Source organism: Lissotriton helveticus, chromosome 5_1 (assembly GCF_964261635.1).
Source record: "Lissotriton helveticus chromosome 5_1, aLisHel1.1, whole genome shotgun sequence".
In the NCBI taxonomy this organism is placed as follows: Eukaryota; Metazoa; Chordata; class Amphibia; order Caudata; family Salamandridae; genus Lissotriton; species Lissotriton helveticus.
In genome coordinates, this window is record NC_136065.1 from 1,811,115,815 (window position 1) to 1,811,140,646 (window position 24,832).

At 45.3% G+C, this 24,832-nt stretch overlaps 1 protein-coding gene across 1 annotated transcript in view; it reads right to left on the reverse strand.

The window, feature by feature from the left end:
* The window catches only part of ADAM11 (ADAM metallopeptidase domain 11), a 381,539-nt gene extending 362,338 nt beyond the window's left edge, over positions 1-19,201 (reverse strand). The window contains exons 1-2 of the mRNA XM_078645153.1: positions 18,955-19,201; positions 3,568-3,746 (exon numbers count right to left, since the gene is read on the reverse strand). Coding sequence (XP_078501279.1) covers positions 3,568-3,746; positions 18,955-19,018 — 243 coding nt within the window. The 5' untranslated portion in view covers positions 19,019-19,201. The remainder of the gene's footprint in view (positions 1-3,567; positions 3,747-18,954) is intronic.
* Positions 19,202-24,832: the final 5,631 nt, after the last annotated feature.

Here is a 24,832-nt window from a genome sequence, read left to right on the forward strand (position 1 = left end):
CCCGGAAGGAACTGCTTGTGGTCGATCCTGTGATTCTGTGCAAATCACTTAATCTACCCGTGCCTAAAAAAGTGTATGTGTCCTTCTGTAACGCAACTGGTACTCATGTAAAGCGCTCTGATACCTTCGGGTTAGTTTGCGCTATATAAAACCCCTCCCCCCAAACAAAAATATACAGACACATTAAAAGTCAAAAGAATTTTATTTATTTAATATTATTTCCGATGGGGTGTTATTTCTAGACCCTTCCTCCTCCATTATTTGCTTTGAGAGTGTGTTTTTTAACCTATGAGTGGCCATGTGGATGCTTGACTTACTCCAATGCTACTGTTTTGTCAACTTTGAGGCTGTAGTAACTCTTAAACTCTTCCCTTTTGTATTAGTATCTTCAATTTAACTGCCATTTTCCCTAATGCCTCCCACATTTACTAATACCATTTAAGCTTACAAATGTGGAGATATAATACGCCATGGATCTCTCTACAGAAAATAAAGGAGAGATGGGGGTTTCTGTTTGTACATTAATGAATAGCATTTTGTGGTACTGCTACACGTGCTACAGAATGTGCTACAGTTTGGGAACAGGCCCCTTATTCTCTAACCCCCAAGTCTAAATCCACAGACTAAACCCACATCTACAAGTCTCACCCAATACACAAATACCTGTAACCTTCTAAACATTAAGTCCATAATCTAAGACCTGAATCCCTAAACCTAAGTCTGTAAGTTTAGGCACCTTTAAAGCTAAACCTGGACACTTAAGCTGGAAACATTAAATCTGTAGCACTAAAGCAAACCTCGCTGCCATAACATAAACACTTCCACTATCAAATTTACAAACCAGAGACTAAGGGGCTCATTACGATGGCGGAGGGACCGCCACCGCCAGCGGTGGCGGTCCTACCCGCCATCTGACAGTAGTTTCCCCCCCGCCAGATTATGATGGCAGGGGGAATCCTCAGCGAAGCGTGGTGGATGCAAAGACCATCCGCTACGGTTCCGCAAGGAGTTTCTTTTCCACCCGCCTTGCAGGAACCAAAGCATAGGGCAGGTACCGGCGTAGGGATTACGGTATCCCTTTCCGCTTTTCTTTTCGCGGCGGTCATCCCACCGCGAAAAGACAGGCGGAAACGGTTTTGGGGGCCCATAGCAGGCCCCCCTTGTGTTGGGGGGAGGTGGGGTGCACTTTGGGGGTACCTATGGTACCCCCTACATTTCACTACACCAAGTGGCAGGCATCGTGTGGTGCCTGCCATATAGTGCAGTGAAATGCAACACATGCGATTTTAACATTGCGGCGGGTGCTGCTGTCAGCAGCACCTGCCGCAATGTTCAAATGAAGAATGCGGCCGCCATGGTGGCCGTCGCATCCTAATTTGTGTTGCGGGATCACCGCAGGCATGTCAGATAGCCCCTAAGCTCCTAAATATAAATAGGAACTGAAACCCTTATTATAACCCCTAAACTGAACTTTATACCCACAGGTTTGCCTTATCAAATAAATCCTACATTTCTATGCCAAAACCTACACTTGAAACTTAAAGTCATAAACTTAAATTCATATACCCTAAACGTAAACACTGAAATGTAGCCCTAAGTCTGAAACTTAGCCAATGTCTATATCTAAACTGCTGCGCCAAATCCTACCAGTTAACCTCTTAAACACATAAATGTACACTACTTTACATATGAGCATAATCTTTACCCTTACGCGTTAAACCTCCAAACTAAAATCTAAGAAGAAAATCCATCAGCCTAATTATAACACCAAAACTGAAGTTCCCAAGTCAAAGGGTCTAAACCTGGAATCCTAACCCCTAAAATCTACACAATTTAGAGTTTGGTGGACAGAATAAAGGCCAACAGGGTGGCAGAGGACTTTATGTCAGCCACCCTGCATTTACTTCACACCAAATTTAGAGTTCAGCGCTCACCCTGCGGTGGCCTTTATCAGTCCGTATGAACTGCTATCATATCGGTTCGTACAGAGCCATTTAAAAGTTTTGTAAACTTCCATCATTGGTAGTGGACATTTGCACCAAAATGCACAAAAAAATATATATTTTCCAAAAACAAACTCCCAAAGCTGAAGTTTGTTATGGAAAAGAAAAAACATTCAGCCCCAAAATCAAAGGAGCTTTCTCCCATAGTGTGGCGGTCATTTTAAAAATTCCTTCTGTACCTTACCACCAGGATATTCCTCGTCGTGGCAGACAGTAAAAACAACTGTTTGACTACTTACTCTACATACAGTGGATGGGCAGATATTTGACCTCAGACGGCCTGTACTCCCTTGGGCCTTCAGAGGATGGTGTACTCCGAGTACATTTAAACCTGGCGGTCTGCCCAATGTAAAATAGGCCGAGTGGACAGAGAATTTGGTCGATAGGGTATTTCGGCACCCATGTCCGAACAAGGGGTGAAAGGAGTTGAGGACAAGTGGGGTGTGCAGAGGAGGAATAAAAGGGAACAGGCCCAAGAAGGGACAGATCAAAGGAGATGGACATGTGGGAGGAGTGAGACTTCAGATTAAACAATGGTGTGACATTTTTAGGGGGCAGAGGGAAGAGGGGATTGCATGTGCAATAGGGAAAGATCCTTTGAAGGAGCTCAGAGGTGGCAAAAGGCAGACACATGGGAAGAGAAATGGGTTTATTGAAGCAGGAAGGAGGTAGTGAGAATATGGAAGAGAGAAAATGGGACCAGTGAGTAAAACTAGGCAAACTAGTAGAAGGAATGCACATGGAGAATGAGGCAGAGATACGTTAGACAATCTCATCTCTCATATTGGGCTTTGTTGTTTTACAGGTGAGAAAGAGGTAAACATTCTGGAAAAAGAGCAGTCGGTTGTACCAGAAAGAGAATAGACAGGAGGAGAGAGTGTAGTTGATGGACAACAGGAATTGAGAATAAAATAAGACTAGTAGCGGGAATAAATGGAGAGATGGGAGAGCATTTCGAGAGTACAAAAGAAACCACATCTCTAGAGACAAAACAATAAGTGTTTTGCTAGTAGTATCTCTTATACATGAAAATAACGTGAATGCCATTCCAGATTCCTTAGAGCACATCATGGCCTAGGCTACTTCCTTAAGATGGTCCAGTCTTACTCTGTTGGGTGTTCTATAGCCAGGGCTGGAGGGTGGCCAGAGGTTGCCCAATATCATCGCCTCTCAGGATTTAGGAACACCAACACGCTGTTGACAACCTGAACCATCCAAAGTATGCATTGTGTTTGTTTTCTTATAGCGCTAATGGATGTCAGCTAGTTCTCAATATGTGACTAACTCTGCACAATTAATATTCACCTATGATTCAGAGGCACTTGACCGTCTGCAGATTCCAACTTTTCTCCAAAGGACTTTCCTTCTACCTCTACACCTTGAGTGAATGAATAGGAGCGCGCTCAGGCAATAGTGAAAACAGACAGTATTATGTCATGTTGGCGGTGTGTACATCAAATTAACTGCTTAGAAGAGAGACTTGTGCTATGCATCCCCAGATGTCAGAAGATCTGAGGATCCCTGCTCTGGCAAAGAACCTCAATATAATGTGCTGTTCACATACCTGTTCAGCATCACTCCTGACCCGGGTGTCCAGCTGCTGCGTCTGCACCTCTCCTCCTAAACTCAGTGCTACCAGCCGGCTGGGATAGGTAACTTCAGAGGCAGGAGGCCCTGGATCCCACCGCGTGTTGGGAGCCTCCCACTGCTGAGCGACAGGTGGCATCTCCGCCTTCACGAGACCTGGAAGAAGCAGATGGAGAGAGTGACAAAATCTGTGAATACATCCGCAAGTCAAACACAAGACAGACCGAGACACCCAACTTGGAATGAGAAGAAGAGGCCGCGAAAGAGAGAAGATGGAGAAAGGGCAGGAAGGATGTGACTGGGTGGGGTGGATCAGCCAATCCAGTATTACAGCAGAATGAACTAGCAACTAGGAGGACGGGTCCTCCTAACATGCCTCAGGTCAGCGAGTGTAATATCCCAAACAAGACCACTTAGTGCAAAGCAATCGGAGGACACAGCGGGGAACAACAGTAAGTCAGTTTTATTAAAGTAGCTTGTGCAGCCGCGTTTCAGCATTTTGTGCCTTCATCATGGGCTGCTAGTATCAGGAGGCTGCAACCAAACGGCCTTTTTGAAATTCCCACAGCACTCCCATTGGTGGGAGTCCAGCTGGCCCTGATTAGTTGTTAAGGCTTGCTGCTGTAGTTTCTACATTGCGAACTACAGCTCCCAGCAGGTACCACTGCTGGGGTAAGTGTCTCCAACAGGCCCCAATAGTTTTGAAATATATGCTGGTGATGCGAGCAAAAAGACGACATAGTTAGGTGAAAATGTAAGTTAAGTTTTAAATTAAAAAAAAGCTAAGCTTCTCTGCACTCGCCATGACAATGATGTCATTACTGATGTAATTTCAGATGTCATCAGTGGCGTTATCAATGATTTCATAAAATATGTCATGAGTGATGTAATATGTGAGTGCATGGCAAGTGCACAAGTTATATTTACTTCATTTAACTATAACTGATGAATTTCAATGTTTTTTTGTTTAAATTGTTACATTTTTACCCACCTATAACATCACTTTAACCTGTGTTTTTTTCAGTGAGTTTTGGAGGGTTTATTAAAGTTAAAGTAAGATATTTTCCCATACCTTACTATAACATTATTTTAGCCTTTGGTTTGTCAGTGAATTCCTAGTGTTTTTTAACATCAAGTATGATTTTATTACCATTCCTAACTCTGTCAACTCAACACCAAGCACGGCCTTTGCCTGTGTGCGGGGTGGGTTAGCAGCAGGGTTTGGTCTACGGAGCGCCCCTGCCTACCCCTCAGAAGCCGGCCAACCCCCACTCATCCAAAAGTAGTGGACCCTAACCTACCGCTTTTTTTGATTGTCTCATATTTGGCGGGACTCTTGTGGGAGCCAGGGGGTCATGATGGGTCCTGAGTGACTCCCGCTGGAGTATACAGGGGCTGTGCTGGCTCCCGCAAGGTTTTTTTTATTTGACCCAGGTGGGTTTCTGGGACTCCCCACAAGGTACAGGGGGGGTCAGCCCGGCCTCCGGGATGTGGGCTGATGGGCTGTGTATATTCCAGAAAACATGTGGGGCCTTGTGTGGAGGGGGTGCTAATGGTTGCTTTTCCCGATGTTTTGTTCATAATTCTGCAATAAAAATATACTTTCAAAAAAAAAAGTACAGGGGGGGGGTCAGTGTACCCCTACCTTGCCCCCTTATACGTTTATTTTGATTTTCAAGACACTGGGATAGCGTACACTAATCCTGTAATGGCAGTGCAACATTTTTGTTCGGACTTCAGCCAGCCAATCAGAGTGCAAACTCCTGCTGGGCTCGCTGCAGTTTCATGCTACCATGGGAACGAGGCAGCCAATAAGGAAAAAAAGCCCTCTCGGCTAATCGGATTGCTCTATTTTTTAAAGTTACGTGCCTGCTGGACTACCACAGGTCTTCCGCGTACCTAACTGTCTAGGTATCTTGGTCTACTAATGAGGGGGTCTACTGTAAGCCAGGGCCCCTAGTGAAGATCCATGGCAAGGTATAGTAAGGGAATTTTGCACACAGATTCTTCTGCTTCCATGCTCTCTAAGGGACACTATTACCGACGAAGGAGGCTAGGTGCTTATTGGGCCCCAAATGCTCTAATTTGGCTGTGTATCATGGACTTACTTTTGTTTACATCTTGCATTGTAAGTGTACTGCCTTGAACTGATATCTTGAAACAATGCCGTGCCACCAAGAACCCCGCAAACAGAGCAGATCACATAACAGCCCTCAGCAACTATCACCAACACATCAAAGAAACCAAGAAAGCAGCCAACCATACAAAGGAACTCTTCAAAATAGCGATAGATTTCTCCAACCCGACAGCCATAAAGCACATCATCTACCTCTCCCACGAACTCTGTGACATTCTCTCAGACTTCTTTCACAGCAAGAACACCAACATCTACAACAATTTCAACATCCAACCCGCCACCATCAACCCGATGACCGCAACCAACCAGCAAACACCAGTCAAACCATCACCACCTAGTCACCGTTTACCACCCTCACCCCCTCAGCCATCATGTCTTCCATTCACACCGGGGGGTGCCCACTGACCACTACAACCTTGCAACGAACCCAATCAGCACACAACTCACCAGCATCCTCAATGCCTCTATCTCAACAGCAACCTTTCCAGACAGATGGAAACACGCAGATATCAGACCACTCCTGAAGAACGCATACACTGACTCCAACGATCTAAAAAATTATTGGCTGATCTCCACTACCCAACCAAAGTTCTCGAAGAAAGCCATGAACCAGCAGCTCACCAAAGTCCTGAAACAAAACTACCTACTGGCCACCTCTCAATCAGGATTCTGTGCCAACCACAGCACTGAGACCACACTCATTGCCGCTGCAGACGATATCAGAACACTCCTCGACTGTGGAGAAATGGTGGCCCTGAATCTCCTCGACCTCTATGGGACGTTCGTCACAGTCTCCCACAACACCCTTATCAACAGACTCTACATCACAGGCATACTGCACAATGCCCTCAAGTGGATTGCCTCCTTCTTTACAGGATGCACACAGAGCACCCAACTGCCTCCCTTCACCTCTGCACCCAACGACATTATATGCGGTGTACCACAAGGATCATCCTTCAGCCCCACCTTGTTCAACTTATACATGATCTCCCTCACTGATGTTGTCATATCCCACAGACTCAACATACTCTCCTATGCAGATGACACTCAACTGACCCTCTCACTCACCGAAGACCCGGCCAACGCTAAAACGAAGTTCTGCAACGCCATGACCAACATGGCCAAATGGATGAGAGACAACTGCCTCCAACTCAACTCTGACAAAACTGAAGTACTGATCTTTGGGAAGAACACCTCCACGTGGGAACACAGGTGGTGGCCAGCAGAACTCAGACCCACACCGACCGACCACACAGGCAACCTCGGCATCATACTCAACAGCCAACTGACCAGGGAACGACAAGTTAACGCAGTCGCCGCCTCTTACTTCCACAAACTTTGCATGCTCCGCAGAATCTTCAGATGGATCCCAAAAAACACCATAAAGACCGTCACTCAGATTCTCGTCACCAGCCACCTCTACTGCGCAACATCCTCTACGCCGGCATCTCCATCCAGTTTCTTGGAATACTCCAGACCATACAGAACGCTTAAGCCAGAATCATCCTGGACCTCCCCAAATGAGCCCACATCGCTTCCCATTTGAGAGACATCCACTGGGGCTCCTCATCCAGAAAAGATGCCAGTTCAAGATCCTCACGCACACCTGCTTAGCCCGCCATGACCTAGGACCTGCCTACCTTAACCATCGGCTGAATTTCCACCAACAGCCGCTAGACACCTGCCCTCCTTTTCACTCGCCCTTACAAACACATCCTGCATCTGCCACACCCGTAGCAGCGGCCACGCCTTCTCCTACATCACAGGCAAGACCTGGAATGACCTCCAGCTCCGTACAGCCCCCTCGCTGGCAAACTTCAGAAAGAGATTCTAGACCTGGCTCATCGGCCGAGATACAGTGCCCTGATACCTCAAGGGGTGACAGAGTTGCATTTTACAAATGCTGATTGATTGATCTTGGTACTCCTGCATGGGGGTGTTGTTTGTATGTATGTAGTCATTATTGTATTATCTGCGTTGTTGCTGCCTTTTATGTGCATAAAATTGAAACATTTTTTTGTCAAACTGTCTGTATATTTATAAAGTGTGAGTCTCCATTTTTTTTAAATTACTGAACAAATCAAACTTTCTGGGTAAAGGTATAGCTTTCTGTCAAATTTCTGTTCATCCATATTTTTTTGTATCACTGTTCAAAAATCCCTTTGGAAATTGCAGGGGTAGGCTGCGTTTTTTTTTCTTCGGCTCCCACTGGATGGATCACCCCAAAACTTTCCTTAGAGGAGCTGAGGTGGACGAACGTTTTTGGGAGAAAATGTCATGACAATTTGTCAAACTGTGCTAAAATCATTAGCAAAACAAACAAAAAAATGTATGGGGGCAGGTGAGAGGGGTGTGTGTGGGTGTGTTTGTGTGTGTGTGCGTGTGTGGGTGGGTGTGTGTGTGTGAACACCTGCCTTTCTTACCGGCAATACATATACTGCAAAAGATCTAGGAAGAGTGTTAATACTAACTTGAATGTGTGCCTCTATAGGTGAGCTTAGAAGACATCCACAGATCTGTTTAAGGTACCAGACTCCCAAACATTTCCAACAACAGTATCTTTTAGCTAACGATCCCCCCACCGCCTTCATGTGTGACACTCTCAAACAAGGGACTCCTGAATCATATTTCTAGAGAACTTAACATCTCTGACATGTCTATCTGTATCCTCAGTCCTGATCTCTACTGCCTCATTGGGGAAGCTTCTAACACTACTCTGACCCCAGAGTTAACCTGCTGGGAATAAATCAGATCTGTAGTAAAAGGAATGGTTAACAAATTAAAGCCGAAATGGAGTAGATATTAGTCATCTGGGTTCCACCAGAGGAAACGCAATTCCACCACAGAAATGGAAACATCAACCTGAATGCGAGCTTCAATTCTGGCAAAAAAAATTCGAGATCTCAGTTCACAAGTCCTGCCCTGCTTGATGGCCGAACAGCATCATTATTCCCTTATACAAGAATGGCCCCAGGAATAATTTGAAATCCTAGCGATCCTTCAGCTTCATCGATATAGACTGAAAATTATACTGCAAACTAGCCCTACTCTAGATTAACACAAAATACTAATTCCAATACAAGGTTCACCAATCCAAGATTCAGACATGGACGTGCCACCATTAACCAGCCGTTTGTATTTTCTAACATAATCAGTGTAATCCAATGTCAGATATAGAGCTATCTTAAATAGATGCAGACTATCAACAATAAAATATGCACCGGATGTCAACCAGCCTAGAAGGCGCACTTTAATATGAGCCCAGCATCTAAATACACACTGTCATGTAGAATGGAAACATTCAACCACATCTCTCCCCATCACAAAGCTCTGAACTGGCTTCCCCCAGAGGCCAGAATCCAATTTAAACTGGCCTGCATTACTCACAAAGCTCTTTATAACAACTCCCCTACATTTCTCGCACAAAAACTTGTGATATCAGGAGGACACAGAAACCCCAGATCTGAGAAAGACCTACTGCTGCAACCAGCAAGCTTCCGGAAGAAAAAAACCTTCAATCGGGCCTTCACTGAGGCTGCGCCAAGGATTTGGAACTCTCTCCCACCCGCCATTAGAAGACTTCCGTCCTTGGCACACTTTAAGAAGAGGACCAAAACCTTCTTAATGGGTAAATACCTCGTCTAACGAACACGTTACATTATTATTATTCTATGGACGATACCTATTTCTGCACTCCTGGGCATCCCCCCAAGAGTTGAGACTATGTGCCTTCTTGTACAATGTATCTACCTGTTTTAATTTCTTTCCCACACGTAGCCAGGACTTTAGACTGTGTCTTCTCTTGCATTATGTATCCCCTATTTTACCCAATTGATTCCTCCTTTCCCAATGCTTTGTACACCACCCTTAATACTGTAAAGCGCTCTGATACCCTCATGGGTCTGGTTTGCACTCTATAAAACTATAAAATAATTACTCCTAGGCCTTCAAGCAGAAACTCTAGAGCTAAGCTTCGGAACTATATAATTAAAAATACTTACACTTTGGTGAAGAAAAAATACAAACAGCGCTACTAAGAAAGAAAATTGAAGAGTCTACACAACATTCATGTTGGAGTGTATATTTGACGCCTTTTAATGTGCCCAGCATTACCTAATGAGCATGACAAACCCCAGGAGAGGAGGTTGTGTGCCCTGGCCAAAAGTAGATCCCTCCTCCTAGGAACATTTTTTAATAAAAAGAGACCCAGTCCACACGGACAGCTGTGTCTGTGTTCCGAAAGAAGACTTTTCCAATTTCATCTTCAACTGCCCACTAAAAAGGGAAGAAGACAATCTCATGCCCAATAGCTAAAGAACAATTAGGAGGCAGTGTTCTATTTCCTCTGCAAGATGTCAAATGCAGCTATGCGACAATATCTGGGAAGCAGCTGGGCAGCAAGAGACAAAGTACTTGCCATATCAGAGGTACAGACCAAAAAGAAGAAAACACAGAAGTGAACACAGTGAAAGAAACTGTCCCAAAGCACCTCAGAATTCAATCTCTTGCAATATTTCAACTTTATTAGATGCTGTTCCATAATCTCTCAAGCCTTTGAACTTGTATTTTTCTTACTGCAAAGATGTATTGATGTGTGAATGGCACCTGTGGCGAAATTTCTAACTACAAATTGCCAAAGTTGACCATCACGACCGCTATACGCTCCTTTGATCCTATACAGTTTCCTTTCCCTTCGCACAAACTACGCGGCCGCCCCCTTGGGGTTGTAGGCGAAATGCTGTGTAACATTAATATCGTACTGCAATAACATACAGTTGTACAGCCACTTCAGTTTTACCACAAATCTGACTTTGCGGCCAGCCCGGTACGGTTTGTAGGCGGCTTGCTGTGTAATAGTAAGTCCGCATTACTTACCAATAAAAAAGAGATTTGATCCTAAATTTGACATCCACCAAGGCAAACAAGAGGGAAAAGTCAGAAATTCACCAATGCAAGCTTGAAGTGTTATGAAAAATATGAGATTCCATAGCGTTATTAGAAATCTTAAGTTATAAAATGATGAGTACCAAGACTCAAAAGAAGTCTGAGCTCTGCCATGATAATGTGAGGGGTTATGGGACATCCAGGATCCACTAAAGTGAATGTGAGCTCTGAAAAGTCTATTCCCATCCAATGTCAATAAAAAGAGTCAAGGGGAACATTACAAATAATCTAAGATCTGCTGAGCTACTGGAACTTTAAATTCCTACAGGAGCTATTACCTGAAGTCTGAGCTCCAAATTGTTTGAAGATGGCAAGTAGATGCACCCCTGCTTCTAAGGAGTAATCACTGTTTGTGATGCAGTGTAAGAAGTATCAGAAGTTCAAGATGAACCAAGTTGAACATGAGAACTTATCTGCAGCAGACACAAGGTAGACGCCTGAACTTTGAATTTGAGAAGTAATCCCAATCCCGATATACAAGATGGTGAAGGTTTATTCAGCTGCCTGAAGTCTGAATCTGAGAAAGCATCAAAAGCCAGAGATCTAGGAGCGATTGCGTGAATGGCTTGGCTTCACCAGTATAAACTTTAAGATCAACTGAATCATTTAACCGCTGATTGACCGTGTTAGAAAGTGTTCCCGTATTTGTGGCTGCAATGTCATCGCCTCACATAATTTGTCGATATAAATATCCAATACTGGATATTCCTGTATTGTGTGTGCAGTGAACATAGTGCCAAGTCCAGAAAATGAGGATCAAGTAACTTATGAGACAGGCACACAGAGTATGGCTGTAAGTAGAGTATCAGCATGAAACACCTCCAACTGAAAGGCAAGCAGTGGATCAACCCACATGAGCAAGAGAAGCAGGTGTCACAGGCTGAGGCTCAAACACCTCCTCCCTCCCTCCCTCCAAGAGACAGCGTCAGTTGACAAATCTGAGGCACAGACACAATTATATATATCCACTTGACAGAAACTGGGGATATGCACAACACGAGGAACACGGCTACAAGCATCTAAGATTCAAACACCTTCTGAGAAAATGGCAGCTGTCAGGAATCTGATCATTAACATGGAATACACAGGCAGATGTTGCATTCTGAAGATTAAATTTAACAAGAGAGAAACAGACAGCTGTTACAATCTGAGGATAAAACACATAGAAAAGTGACGCAACAGCCATAGTATGAGGGACAGACACAAAGGGGCTGATTCAGACTCTGTCAGGTGGCCTGCCATCTATCTAGATGGCAGAAGTAATCTCCTCCACCAACCCGACTGCATTACCACACGTCAAATTTAGAAATCACAGCCAGTCCTGGAGTGATCACTGTGCCTGCACAGTAGCCACTACTGGGGTGGCACTTTTGAAGGTACAAAAACTTTAGTGCGCATTTCTGACAACCACGTTCCAAACTTTTATGTTTCCAGAAACAAACTCCCAAAGCGGGGATTTTTTCCCAGCGAATTGAGGACTTTTTTTGTTCGAAAGAAAAAGGACATCAGACCCTCCACTCTAAGCAGGGTGGGTGGCCTGATACTCTTACTCTGATGGCCCCTACTCCATAGGGCTGTCGAAGTAAGTTTTCTGATGGTGGACAGCGGGGGCGCTATTTGTTACCTTTCCCTCAAATTGTAAAGCGCTCTGATATCCTTCGGGATCATAAATAAATAAATAGCGACAGTAAACTGACGTTCTGTCCGAATCACAATTGAGCAGGGAGACAGAGGGATTGGCGGACCGGGTACTCCATTGCATTTGTGACAAAGTACATTGTCTGCCAAACTCTAAATCGGACCCTACAAATAAAAAAAGTTGTCTACAATTTGAGAATCAAGCACACCACGAGACAGGCAGCTGTCAGAATCTGAGGATCAAACACACATGCATGAGGCGCGCAGCTGTCTCCATTACAGCAGGGGAGGGGCAGACAGGCACCTCAAGGCTTGAGGATCAATCACTCATCAGAGAGTCAAGTGGCTGTCACATTTGGAATATGAGGCCAGGGAAAGAGACAGACAGAAACACAGCCACTAAGTTCAGAGATGGATTAGATTCAAGGTTTTGAAGCTATGTTTGGCATCATAAGGTTCCAGGTTCTGTTCAATAACTAGGAGAAGTCGGTTGCCTGAAGACAGCGACACTGTGTACCACAAGGGCTGCAATAAAGACTTTACTTTAAGTATCTGGACTGTGTGTGCAACAGTACAAATTGGTAAACTATTTTAACTCATGTGAACATTCAACGAATGTATATTCTGCTAATGATTAGTCATTTGGGACCACTAAATATTGGCCAAGTATACTCTAAAAGATCATCGTGTGTATTAAAGAAAATAACCTGCCAAAGTACTGTAAACATTTTTGGGGGGCTATAAGTCGTGATGTATAACTGTACTTTTGCTTCACATATTTTGTATAATACTGGTTCATGCCAAAGTGGTGAGGTTGGCTATTTTTTTGGGACACGATGTTTATACATCTCTATTTTTAATTTAATTAATTTGTATTTCCCAGCCCTGGCGGACAGAAGAAAAACCTCAGACACAGGGACGTAGCCGTTAGAATAACCAGGTCTTGTTTTCGAAGAGCCCTTTCAAGGGCAGAGATATAAATGAAGAGGAATCGAGTTCCGTAGTGTAGGTGCCAGATGTTTCAACTAAAAGTCTCCCTGCCTTACCCCAGATACCTGCGCCAGTTGGAGCTGGGAGGAAGGTATTGCTCTTGTAGGCCTGTAAGGGCTGACAAGACATCTGAGATATAAAGGGCTTGAGTGGCTCAGGGCTCTGTAAGTGAAACACAGATCCTTAAAATGCATGTTTTTTCTATGGGAAGTGTTTACGTACAGGCAGGAGACCACGTGGTATGGTCACTTCTGGGGACCCCATAAGCGAGGCTGGTTCTTGACTAAAAGGGTCTCTGTTTTACTGCCAATTAAGTTTAGGACAGGTCCTGCCCATCCACTGTGCAATAGATTGTAGGCAGAGTTTAAGTTGAGAGGAACTTTTGCCTGAAACTTTAGACAGGGTAATACTGATCTGAGTCTCACCTGCGTATGAAAGTATAGAGGAATCAAAGGCTTCCACAAAGTACACAAGTGGACAAACATATACATTTAAAGAAGTATAGGGCTTAAAGAGGAGTTTTGTGGAACACCAAAGGCAATTGGCTGAGTAGTGGATGGGAAAGGTTTGGAGGTGACCTGAATGGAGCGACGATCCAGAAAGGAGGAAAACCATCCCAAGGCCATGCCAGCGATCACGTTTTCTAAGTAACATCAGGTGGGAAACAGTATTGAATGCTGCACTCACATAAAGGAGAATGAGAGCTGTGATCCCGCCCTTGTCAAGGGTTGCTTTAAGTTCTTCTGCAATTCTGTAAGAGCTCTGTTACAAAGTACATTGAAATAAACTGTGTAATCAAAAGGTGTGCACAACCATTAAATCTCACACCTAAACAACCAGTTATATCTTCTGGGTCTGAACCATGCATAAAATGGAAAGAATGGAGGAATTTCTTTTATAATGATATCTCTACATTTGAAGAATTTGACAAGTCACCGCACAGAAGGGGAAGAAGAAAATTTTACATTATTGGCTGGCCCCAAATGGTTTAAAAGTATATAGCACAATGGAGAAGAAATCTAGACAAACTGAACAAGGAAATGTTTCAGAACATGCTTTGAAATATTTGGATACATACTTTTCACCAACAGTGTGTGCTTCTATATAGACCCCTATAAGTTTTTTCAAAGGAAACAAGGAAAGAATAAAGAAATGATAGCTTATGTTGTATCACTTGGTACTTTACATGACAAACAAATGAGGCATCAAGTAGTGATGCATATTAATGATCCTAGTATACAAGACTGGTTGTGGGTTGATGGCAAGTCGTCGTTGAAAGATGTAGTATAGATAGTACAAAAAGCTAAGTTGAGAGGAAGGTGCACTAAAGCAGTGGTAAATGAGATTGTGGCAGTGGGGGAGATTAAGGGTGGCAAAGAATAGCTTAAGAGGCAAAAGGATGTAAAGTAAAGAAGTATGCCAACAACAATAGTAACACCAGAAAGAATTTTGAGCCTAGGAAAGGTGGTATGCGTAAATGGATGTTATAGGTGTGGAAGTTATGAGCATTTTGCTCATAGTTAATCTTTACCAGCCCTAAAACAAAAATGTTCAGGGTGTGGTCATGAGTCATTGTGTAAAGGTTTGTAGGAAAAGAAGTAATAATGGCCAGCTTAAGGGAAATGATAGAGTCAAGTGTATTTATTTGGAAGAAAATAACATGAGTGATTGGGATGGTAGTAAGGAAGATGGTTGTGTACTATGTGTTATTAAAGCTGTTGGTTGAAGTAATATAAGGAAACCATTTTGTGACATGATGTTTGGAGGAATACATTTGGATATGGTGCAGACTTTGGGTCCCCATGCACAATTATCAACAACAATGAATGGAAAGAGAAGTTTGTGGTAAACATGGGTGAGGAACTTAAACCTTCTGACATCAAGCCAGAAAATGTTAGTGGTGCGTCTACTAAATACTAGGATTTAGGCGATTATTATTAGAATTCAAAAACAGGAATGCAGAACACTCAAGAGTTCTTGATTGGATGGCTCTTGATACACTTGTTATGATTTTAATTTTATGATTATGATTCTAATAGCCCTGAACCTTTATTAGTTGTGACAGTGAGTGAAATGGTGGAGGCACAAGTGCAGATAGTATTTCCCAAGGTATTCTCTGGAAATGCAGGTAGATTGGGTGGCTTTATGCATTGTGTTGAAGGCGAATGCTGTACCATGTGTGTATAAAGTGAGGAGCGTACCTATTATTTTGAGTAGGGAATTGCAGTTGTAGGTATGCAGAATCTGGCATTACAGACCCTGTGGAATCATCTGATTGTATTTCGCCATTTTTGGTGGCAGGATAGGCCAGTGGTACGGTGCGATCATGTGTCTACCTAAGAGAATTAAGTAAGAATATTTTTACTGACTGATTTCCCTTGTCTAAAAAAAAAAGCACGTTTTGTCCATGGCTAAGGGAGTAAAATGGTTTTCAACTATTGTAACAGATGCATACCATCATGTAGGTACTTTTACATTAAAAATGTAAGAAACGTCCTCCTTTTATAACACAATTTCTGTGTTTTCAATTTTGTCGAGTACCGTTTAGGTTAGCTTCAGCAGCTGCAGCTTTTCAGCAAATTATTTTTACACTGTTTAAGAATGTATCTAATCTCATTTATTTCAAGATTACATCTTTGTAATGGGAAAAAGCAGGAAAGAACCTGGTCACTCGTAGAGGTATGGGTGAATACAGAAACGCCTCAAAAGGTCTATAAAACGGGAAATTATGCTAGACATCAAGGGAAGGTAGTTGATCTCAAGGTAGGAGAATGAGTTCAAATTTAAAAGGAGTGGTATCCTGAAGAAAGGAGAGTGTCGGTTTTCAGAGCATTTGAGAGTCGAAGAACTAATTGGTAATTCAGTGTTATTGAGCGATGGCATGGGTAGGCATGTGGGAAGATTGCCTAGGTGTAAGAAAAGCATTGTCGGTGCACAAGGAAATAAGCGTAAATATGACGGGTTGGGTGAGGAAGATGAAAGCAGCAGAGAAACACATTTCATCAAAAAAAGTTGGTACTGTTCTGTCACTTTAGAGTGACCGTGGTGGGAATGAAAGTACAAGTAAACATGGTTGTGTTATCAACCCAAAATGAACTTGATTATTATTAAGTGGGAGATACTATCCTTTACTGTTATTTTCTTTCTTTTATTGAGTGCACTATTCTTACTGTTATTACTCTTGCTGTGGTGGAATGCACTAATGCTGTCATGTAATTCTTTTTGTATTAATTTGTCAGTTACCTATAATTACAAGGCATTTTTTATTTTGGTTGTTAGGAAGGGAAATAAACATGTGTATAGTTTGGTTAGCTGGAAAGTTGTGATTTCGAGGTGACATTTAAGGTTGCAGGTTCTGTACTCCGACAAGAAGTCAGTAGGAGCCCTTGCCCGAAGAAAGCGACATTGTGTACCAGCCCACACCAACGTGGCTGCACTACAGACTCTGCTGCAACTATCTGGAGTGTGAGAACATCGCTACAGGGAGGCTGTCAGCAGTCAGAACCTGAGGACCAAACCAGCAGAGCAGCGAGAGTGAGCTGCTAAAGACACAGGCAGGCGTATGACACAAAACACACGCGAGACTGACGGCTATCCGAGAAGTGAGGACGGCTGTCTGTCTGTCCAGTATGTGTTGTTTCACGCTGACAAATACCGATAGCTGTCAGAATTTGGAACTCGAAGGAAAACAGAAGAAAGACGGTCCAAGAAACTCCAAGTCCAAGAAAGAGTCAGGTAGCTGTCAGAATCAGAAACTCAAAGAAACACGAGAGAGAGACAGCCAGCTGTCACAATCTGACACTAACAAAAACACGCGCGAGACACGTAGCTGTCAGAATCTGGGGCCAGAATGTGAAGATGGTCGTCCTGCGTGAGACAGGCAGATGTCAGGAGAAGCTAATGCTCTGCACCTACGAGACAGGCCTATCTCTGTACAAGGAGAGTGCTATCACTATTAACGGAGGCAATTGTGGTGAGCAGCCGTGCACCCGCCAGGCTGTGCTCGCTCTTACACGCCACCCTGGCCCGCTCACGGAACACAATCTAACGCTGTTAATCGATCGCCCGTGCAGGACTCCGTGTGAAGTGGGTTTAAAGCAATGATCGCCCCCTCCCCCTGCCTATCACGGGAGACACTGCAGGCAAATGTGTCGATGCAGCAGAAAGCACTGCAGACACAGCAGAACCGCGGAATGGGGGGAAATTCAAGCCGGGTCTGTTTTGCAAACAGATCGACAGATCCGGTGGAGACCCCCCTCCCTTTCCCAACAAGACAAGCCCAGGGGGACCTCGGCTCCCCCCTCCCACGCCCACCGGTTGTCCACCTGTGCCGGGCTGCAGCAGGTGGAGGGAGGCTGCAGCAGGTAGGAAGGAGCTGCGGCGCGGATGCAGACATTCACTGGATAGCAACAGCCGCGAGGAGGCGGGGAGGGGCGCGCGCGCCCCCAGTGCGCGGCCGAAAGAGAGCGTGACGATAATAATTATTATAATAATTTATACAAACTGCACCACACAGCGGATTATAATGACGGCCATTCAAAAAAGAGTTCTCGTTATCCAAATTGACAGTAAACGTCTCTTTGCTCCGTTCTGAAAGGTGCCCCAAAAGGCACCACCTATTTTAACGTGCCCACATGCGATGGGTCTGTATCTCACTGCATGGAATTAACCCCTTCAGTTTCGGATTAGCTATTCGATTATCATTTAGCAGCAATGAATGAGGCCTCAACGAGCAGAGAGATGTGTCATAAACTAGGGTGGTACACACATCAGCAGCAGGAGCACTGACACACTGAGCTGACCTACGACGTTGGCTTTACCCATTAACCCACCACGTTGACTAACCTTTAACCCACCCCCCATGCAAAATGTTTTATCTATCCACGTACCGTTTATAAAATTCTCCTCTGCAAATGAAGAAAATAATTGTGAAATTCCTCTACATGGACCAAAATTAAAACAGACAAACACATCTGGAACCCACTCGAAGCAAGAACCCTACCCAAAAGGGCAGACAGGCAGCGGACGGCAGATTGTTTCTTTTTCCCTTTCTTGTAGCTCTGTTCTAAACACTCGAGGCACACAGTTTGCAAAGCCAGTGAAATTTAAAAAAAAACAGAGAAAATGATTTGGTGACCTTAAGAAAATATACGTGATAAAGTATTGATGATACACCTGTTAGGCCAATGCACACTTTAGCTTACTGGGTTGCAAGGCCCTATCGTTCTTGTCCTATGGTAGTTAGTGCAGCTGCCTGTATCCAGCACATTATAAATATGTATGATTACATCATGAAGCGCCAAAACAGGTAAATCCTGACACGCTATGCTAGGTGAAACTTCCAGGTAACTCGTTGCAAATTATTTCGCTGAATCCAACAGCTACAGTGTGGTATGCTGAACCGCTAGGGAGAAAATTCCAGTTGCCTCGCTGAACGGGGCGTTCACGTGTCTCCTGGTGTTTTAGGTTACGTTTTTTATTTACTATGTAGATTTCTTATTTGTTTTCAATTTCTCTGACAACACGTGCCAGTTTTTTAAAAAAACCTATAAGCCACATGTGGATCCAGTAGAAACCATCTGTAACTGGTGAACTGGAATTTGCGGCGGGGTGTACGAGCTGAGATAAAACACGACCGGAGCCGGTGGTACTCACCGTGGCGATGCAGGGGCTGCAGGCACAGGAGGGCTGTCCACAGCCAGCACTGCGCGATCCTCATGTTTCCTTCATCCCAGAGCTGCCCGGCTCAGCTGGCATGGAGGCCTCGGGGAGAAGGGTGGCAGCGGCGGCGATGGGGGGAGGCCTCATACCGAGCCCCGGCTCCTGGGGGCCCCGGGGCCGTGTACCGCCAATCCCCCTCCGTCGAGCTGCATCCTGAAGGCGCTTCTGCAGAGTGTGGGATGAAGGTGCGCGAGGGGCGGCGGAGGGGGAGCGTGGGGCACGTGAGGGGGCGGCGGCGGAGCACGCCCCTTCCTCCCGAGGCTCCCGCCCAGCTCGCGAAAAGCTGCTCGTTCACAGCCTCTTTCAGCACCTGCTCTCTGAACAGCCTCCGTGCGGGGAGCGGGATAGGGTTGCCACCTGGCTGATATTTTCACTGACGTAAAATATGTTTTTACGCTCCTTCTAATACATAAAAAGAGAGTTGGAGTAACTTAAAAATAGTAGTTTTTTCACCTTTATGGGAATTGTCACAAATGCCAATCATGTATTTTAATGTAATTGTGTATGGCGCTAAACTGAATGACAGCTGCAGCCCCCTGAGCTCCTAACCTGAAAACCTAGCCTGGAAGGCAGCCCAGACGGTTGAGCGCTTGCTGCTACGCGAGCCTGTGCAGCCATCAGGTGGTGTTTTCAAATCCTGTGCGGATGGCTCAATACTTTAAGCTTCCAAGGGTGATAAACGAAAAGGGGGTGCACAGCAGCAACTTTTATATGCATCGCTGCGAAGATGCACCATTGTAGGTGAAGACAGTCTGGTACAACCTCACTCTACTAAAGAAAGTGAAACCATTCCTCTCGGAGCGTGTCTTCAGAACAGCTATTCAAACTCTCATTGCCATTGCATTTGAATGGTGGCTGTGCTCTGCAGCCACCCAATCAATCAATCAATCAGTCATTTGTAGAGCGCACTAATCACCCGTGAGGGTTTCAAGGCGCTGAGGGGGGGTGCAACTACTGCTCGAACAGCCAGGTTTTGAGGAGTCTTCTGAAGTTCAGCAGCTCCTGGGTCTGACGCAGCTGTGTGGGTAGGGTGTTCCATGTCTTGGCGGCGAGGTAGGAGAAGGATCTGCTACCGGTGGAGGTCCTGTGGATGCATGGGACAGCGGCAAGGGCGAGGTCAGCAGAACAAAGCTGGCGGTTCGGGGTGTAGAAGGTGAGCCGTTTGTTGAGTTATGCTGGTCCGGCGTTGTGGAGAGCTTTGTGACCGTGGGTGAGGAGCTTGAAGGTGATCCCTTTGTTGACGTGGAGCCAGTGCAGATCCTACAGGTGGGCGGTGATGTGGGTGTGGCGGGGGATGTCGAGGATGAGGAGTGCGGAGGCGTTCTGTTTGCGCTGAAGTCTTTTCTGGAGTTTAGCTGTGGTTCCGTTATAGAGGGTGTTGCCGTAGTCCAGTCTGCTGCTGATGAGGCCTGGGTGACTGTCCTTCTGGTTCCGGTGGGTATCCACCGGTAGATCTTGCGGAGCATGCAGAGGGTGTTGAAGCAGGAGGAGGAGACAGCGTTGACTTGCTAGGTCATTGAGAGCAATGAGTCCAGGATGAATCCCAGGTTGCGTGCGTGGTTGGTGGGTGTGGACGCAGCTCCCATGGCGGCTGGCCACCAGGAGTCGTCCCAGGCGGAGAGGGTGGAGCCCAGTATGAGGACCTCTTTGAGTTTCAGGCGGCTGTTCTGCATCCAGTGTGCGACGGCCTTCATTCCTTCGTGGAGGTTGGTTTTGACGGTGGCGGGGTTCTTGGTGAGAGAGAGGATCAGGTGAGTGTCATCAGTGTAGGAGACGATGTTGAGGTTGTGCGAGCGGATGATGTTGGCGAGCTGTGCCATGTAGACGTTGAAGAGGGTCAGGCTGTGGGATAATCCTTGGGGTACGCCGCAGAATATCTTGGTGGCTTCAGAACGGAATGGAGGGAGGCGAACCCTCTGGGTTCTGTTGGTGAGGAAGGAGGTGGTCCAGTCCAGAGCTTTGTCGCGTATTCCAGCGTCGTGTAAGCGTGTGCGTAGGGTGTGGTGGCAGACGGTGTCGAAGGAGGCCGAGAGGTCCAGGTGGATGAGGGCCGCTTTTTAGCCCTGGTCCAGTAGGGTCCTGATGTCGTCTGTGGTGGCGATGAGGGCGGTTACGGTGATGTGATTGCTGCAGGATCCAGATTGGGATGGGTCTAGGATGTTGTTCTCGAGGAAGTGAGTCAGTTGCTTGTTGACGATCTTTTCGATAACTTTTGCTGGGAATGGAAGCAGGGAGATGGGCCGGAAATTCTTGAGGTCCTTTGGGTCCGCTGTAGGTTTTTTGAGTAGGGCGTTGATCTCGGCGTGTTTCAGTTTTCCGGCAAGGTGGATGTCTCAAAGGAGCTGTTGATGATCTTCCGGAGTTGGGGTGCCATGATGCGGTTTGATTGTTAAGATGTGGTGAGGGTAGGGGTCGGATGATGAGCCGGAGTGGATGGTGTTCATGGTCTTGATAGTGTTGTCTTCATTGACGTGGGTCCAGGAGAGCAGGTGATTGGTGAGGCTGGGAGTGGTGAGTCTTCAGCGTCGGCGGCTGTAGGGAGGGGCTGGGCGTTGAAGCTGTTGTGGATGTCAGCAATCTTGCAGTGAAAGAAGGTGGCTAAGGAGTCGCATATGTCTTACGACGGCGGGATGTCATTGGAGCTGGGGTTGGAGAGTACCTTCACAATGTTGAAGAGTTCTTTGCTGTTGTGTGCGTTGTTGTCGATGCGTTCCTTGAAGGAGGTCCTTTTAGTGGCTCGGATGAGTTGGTGGTGCTTGCGGTTGGCATTCTTTAGGGTAGCGTGGTTGTCTGGGGTTCGTTCGTGGTGCCTCTTCTTCTCGAGTCTTTGGCAGGACCGCTTGGATTCCTGGAGGTCAGTGGTGAACCAGCTGGCCATTCTGTTGGTGCGTCTGTTTGAGGGTTTTTTGATCGGGCGAGGGTGTTGGCGCAATCATCGATCCATTGCCTGAGGTTGCGGGCAGCTCTGTCGGTGTTGGTGGTGTCCAGACTCTGGAGTTGCATTCCTTATGAGCATTCTGCAAGTTGCCACACCCCACCAAGAACCTGATGAAATATGACCATATCACCCCCCACCCTGATGACCCTCCGGTAGCTCCCCTTGCCAGCCTGCAACATCTTCAAACTTAGCTGTTTCGTCAACACAGCCACCACAACCACAACCCCTGCCTATCTGGCTGCCAAGCTCACTACCTCTGGTTGGTCTCTGCACACCCTCAACCAGGACTTCATCAAACCAGGGGAGGCGGCTCCTCAACTTCCAACGAGTGTCGCCCTGCCAGCTGTGAGAGTAGCAGGCACACAGGAATAAGCAAAATGGCATGTCAATGGCATCTTACTTATAAGTCGCAGTGTGAGTGCAGGGGGCGGGGCTGAGCCCTTCCCTTTTCTGCTCGAGACTCTGATCGGGGAGAGAAGTGCTGCACCTGGGGTAGCAGAAACTATTGTGATTTTGGAGCAGTCGTTCCCTACCATATGTTTCTAGTTCTAGCTACCACTGGGGCTCGCAATATATATTTTTTAACTAAATACTATGTCATTTATGCAGAAACCGAAAACAATGAAAATGAAAAAAAATACATCTTTCCCTCGTGAGATTAGTGTAACTTCAAGTAGGCCCCCATAGGTGAAAAGTATAATGTCCCCACAGTAGAAATTATTTTAAAAAGATACTTTTAAGGAGCGCAAGCCATACTTAGTTACTGCTCTCCCTTCTTATTGAGTATTCAATTTGCTTCTAAAAACCTTTCATCAAAAGGATGTGATACTAAGCACATAAGTATAGAGACTTATTTATTATCTCATCATGTAATAATAGATATATAACTAAAAACAGTTAATATTATTACAGTTGAATTAGGGATATTCCATCTTGCTCATAACAAATACGAATAGGAAGTCCTGGCGTTTTTTATGAACTAAGTATTATACGGAAATGCTTTTGGAGGCTATGTTCATCTTTCTAATTGTCTGAAAATTGATTATTTTGAACGTTTTCAATTAAGGTGTATTAACAGTGTCAACATATTTCGCCACCTGAGCATTAATTTATTGGCCTCCTCCAAACATATAATCTAGGAGATTTTGCTAGAGGCCAAAGTAGAATCAATCGAACGAGTCAGCCAGTCTGTCAGATCATCTAGCACGGGATTGCTCATATATGAATGATTGAGCCTCAGTGCGATAAGGACTGCCAAGTAGGCCCTAGTAGGCCAAGCACGTGCCTTAGACGATCAGTTTCTGGGTAAACTAAGCTAGAATGGCATATAAGTTGCTTTGAAAGTTAAACAATCTTCTTTCAAAATATGGATGACAACACACGATGGATGACAACACACGATGGAGCCAGCGGGGTGCAGGCTATGCAGTATGGGGGTGACGGGGAGTGACAGCAAGACGAAACATGAACCCGGTAGTTAGCATTCGGTACAATGTACCCATATCAGGCAATAACCAAGTACAATATCGACACACAACACCCTGGAGCTTTCCAAGGGAGGAACGGGGTATTCAGGGTGAGCTGGCCTTCAAACCTATTATTGTGTATGCAAGAACCAAGTACAGCCGCAAAACTTCACATTAGGTTGGAATCTTGCTTTCTCAGTAAGTCCATTAAAGCGAAAAATGGACTGGCAAGGACAGGACCTAAACGAGAATAACAAAAATGTAGTTTTGATGGCATTGCCTCAATGGTCACACCCAAGACAGTGCATCAGATGGTATGTATCCCTAAGGAATGACACTTTCAGATATAACTGTGTCGTCATCATAACAATGAATAGAGATGTCTAGTTGAACAAGCATGCTTAAGCAGCCCCACCCACAAGAAGATGTTAACAGAAGGGGTTGATTGAGAAAATCTGATTGGGATAGGGGCAATGCCTAGCTGTACCCACTCCCCCATCCTGGCCCTCTGAGAACATTCAGCCAGAGGCTAGTGAGAACCAGCACAGAATCCTGACACAGAACCCCCATTCAGTTGCTCAAGACGATGCAGTGTACTCCGTGGTTCCATCCCGATGGTGGTGGACAAAGGAGTCCACCAGTAACAGGAGAGTTGCTGTTGTATATTTACTAGATTGGTGGTATCAGAAAAGTTCACAATTCTGAACCAGATGAGGGAATTGCAAAGTAAAACACGCCCTCTTCCTTGGGAAGAGCAAATACCATCAGGGAGAGAAATAACAAGTACCTCAGGTTATAAATAGATTTTTCAATAATGGATTCACAAACACGTTGCATGCCCAAGGAAAGTTTCCAGGAGGAGTCCAGAACATGGCTGTAGGAAGCTAGCTCTATATAGTGCACTAAAAAGAAGTGCACTGTGTAGCAAGTCCAGTGGATCCCCAATTGGTTTAAAGAGGCTAAAGTAGATATTACTAACATTCCCTTTTGTGGTAGTGTGGGCGAGCAGTTAGGCTTATCAGATGGTAGTGCTAAGCATTCGTTGTTCTCACAGTGGCAATAAATGAGATACACACTCAAAAACTAAACCTGAGACCAAATTAGAAAAATAACACTTCTTTTTGTCAAAAATATTTTTATTGAAGTATACAAGAGTAAACAGTGCAGTAACAATCATGGCCAACGCCAAGCATCCTTCGTGGGTGGGTATACATAGCAACAGATGTTAAATCAATCAGGGAAGGTAGTCAAAGGTAGCACCGACAAGCCATTAAAAGTGGAGGACTCCCCGCCTCAGGTCAGTAGATAGGCCGTAAGGACAGCGGGGATCCCCCCATACAGAGACCAGCCGCAATGAGTAGCTTAGCATCTTCCCAGTTGTGATGACTATAGGAATCCCCCCTTAGGA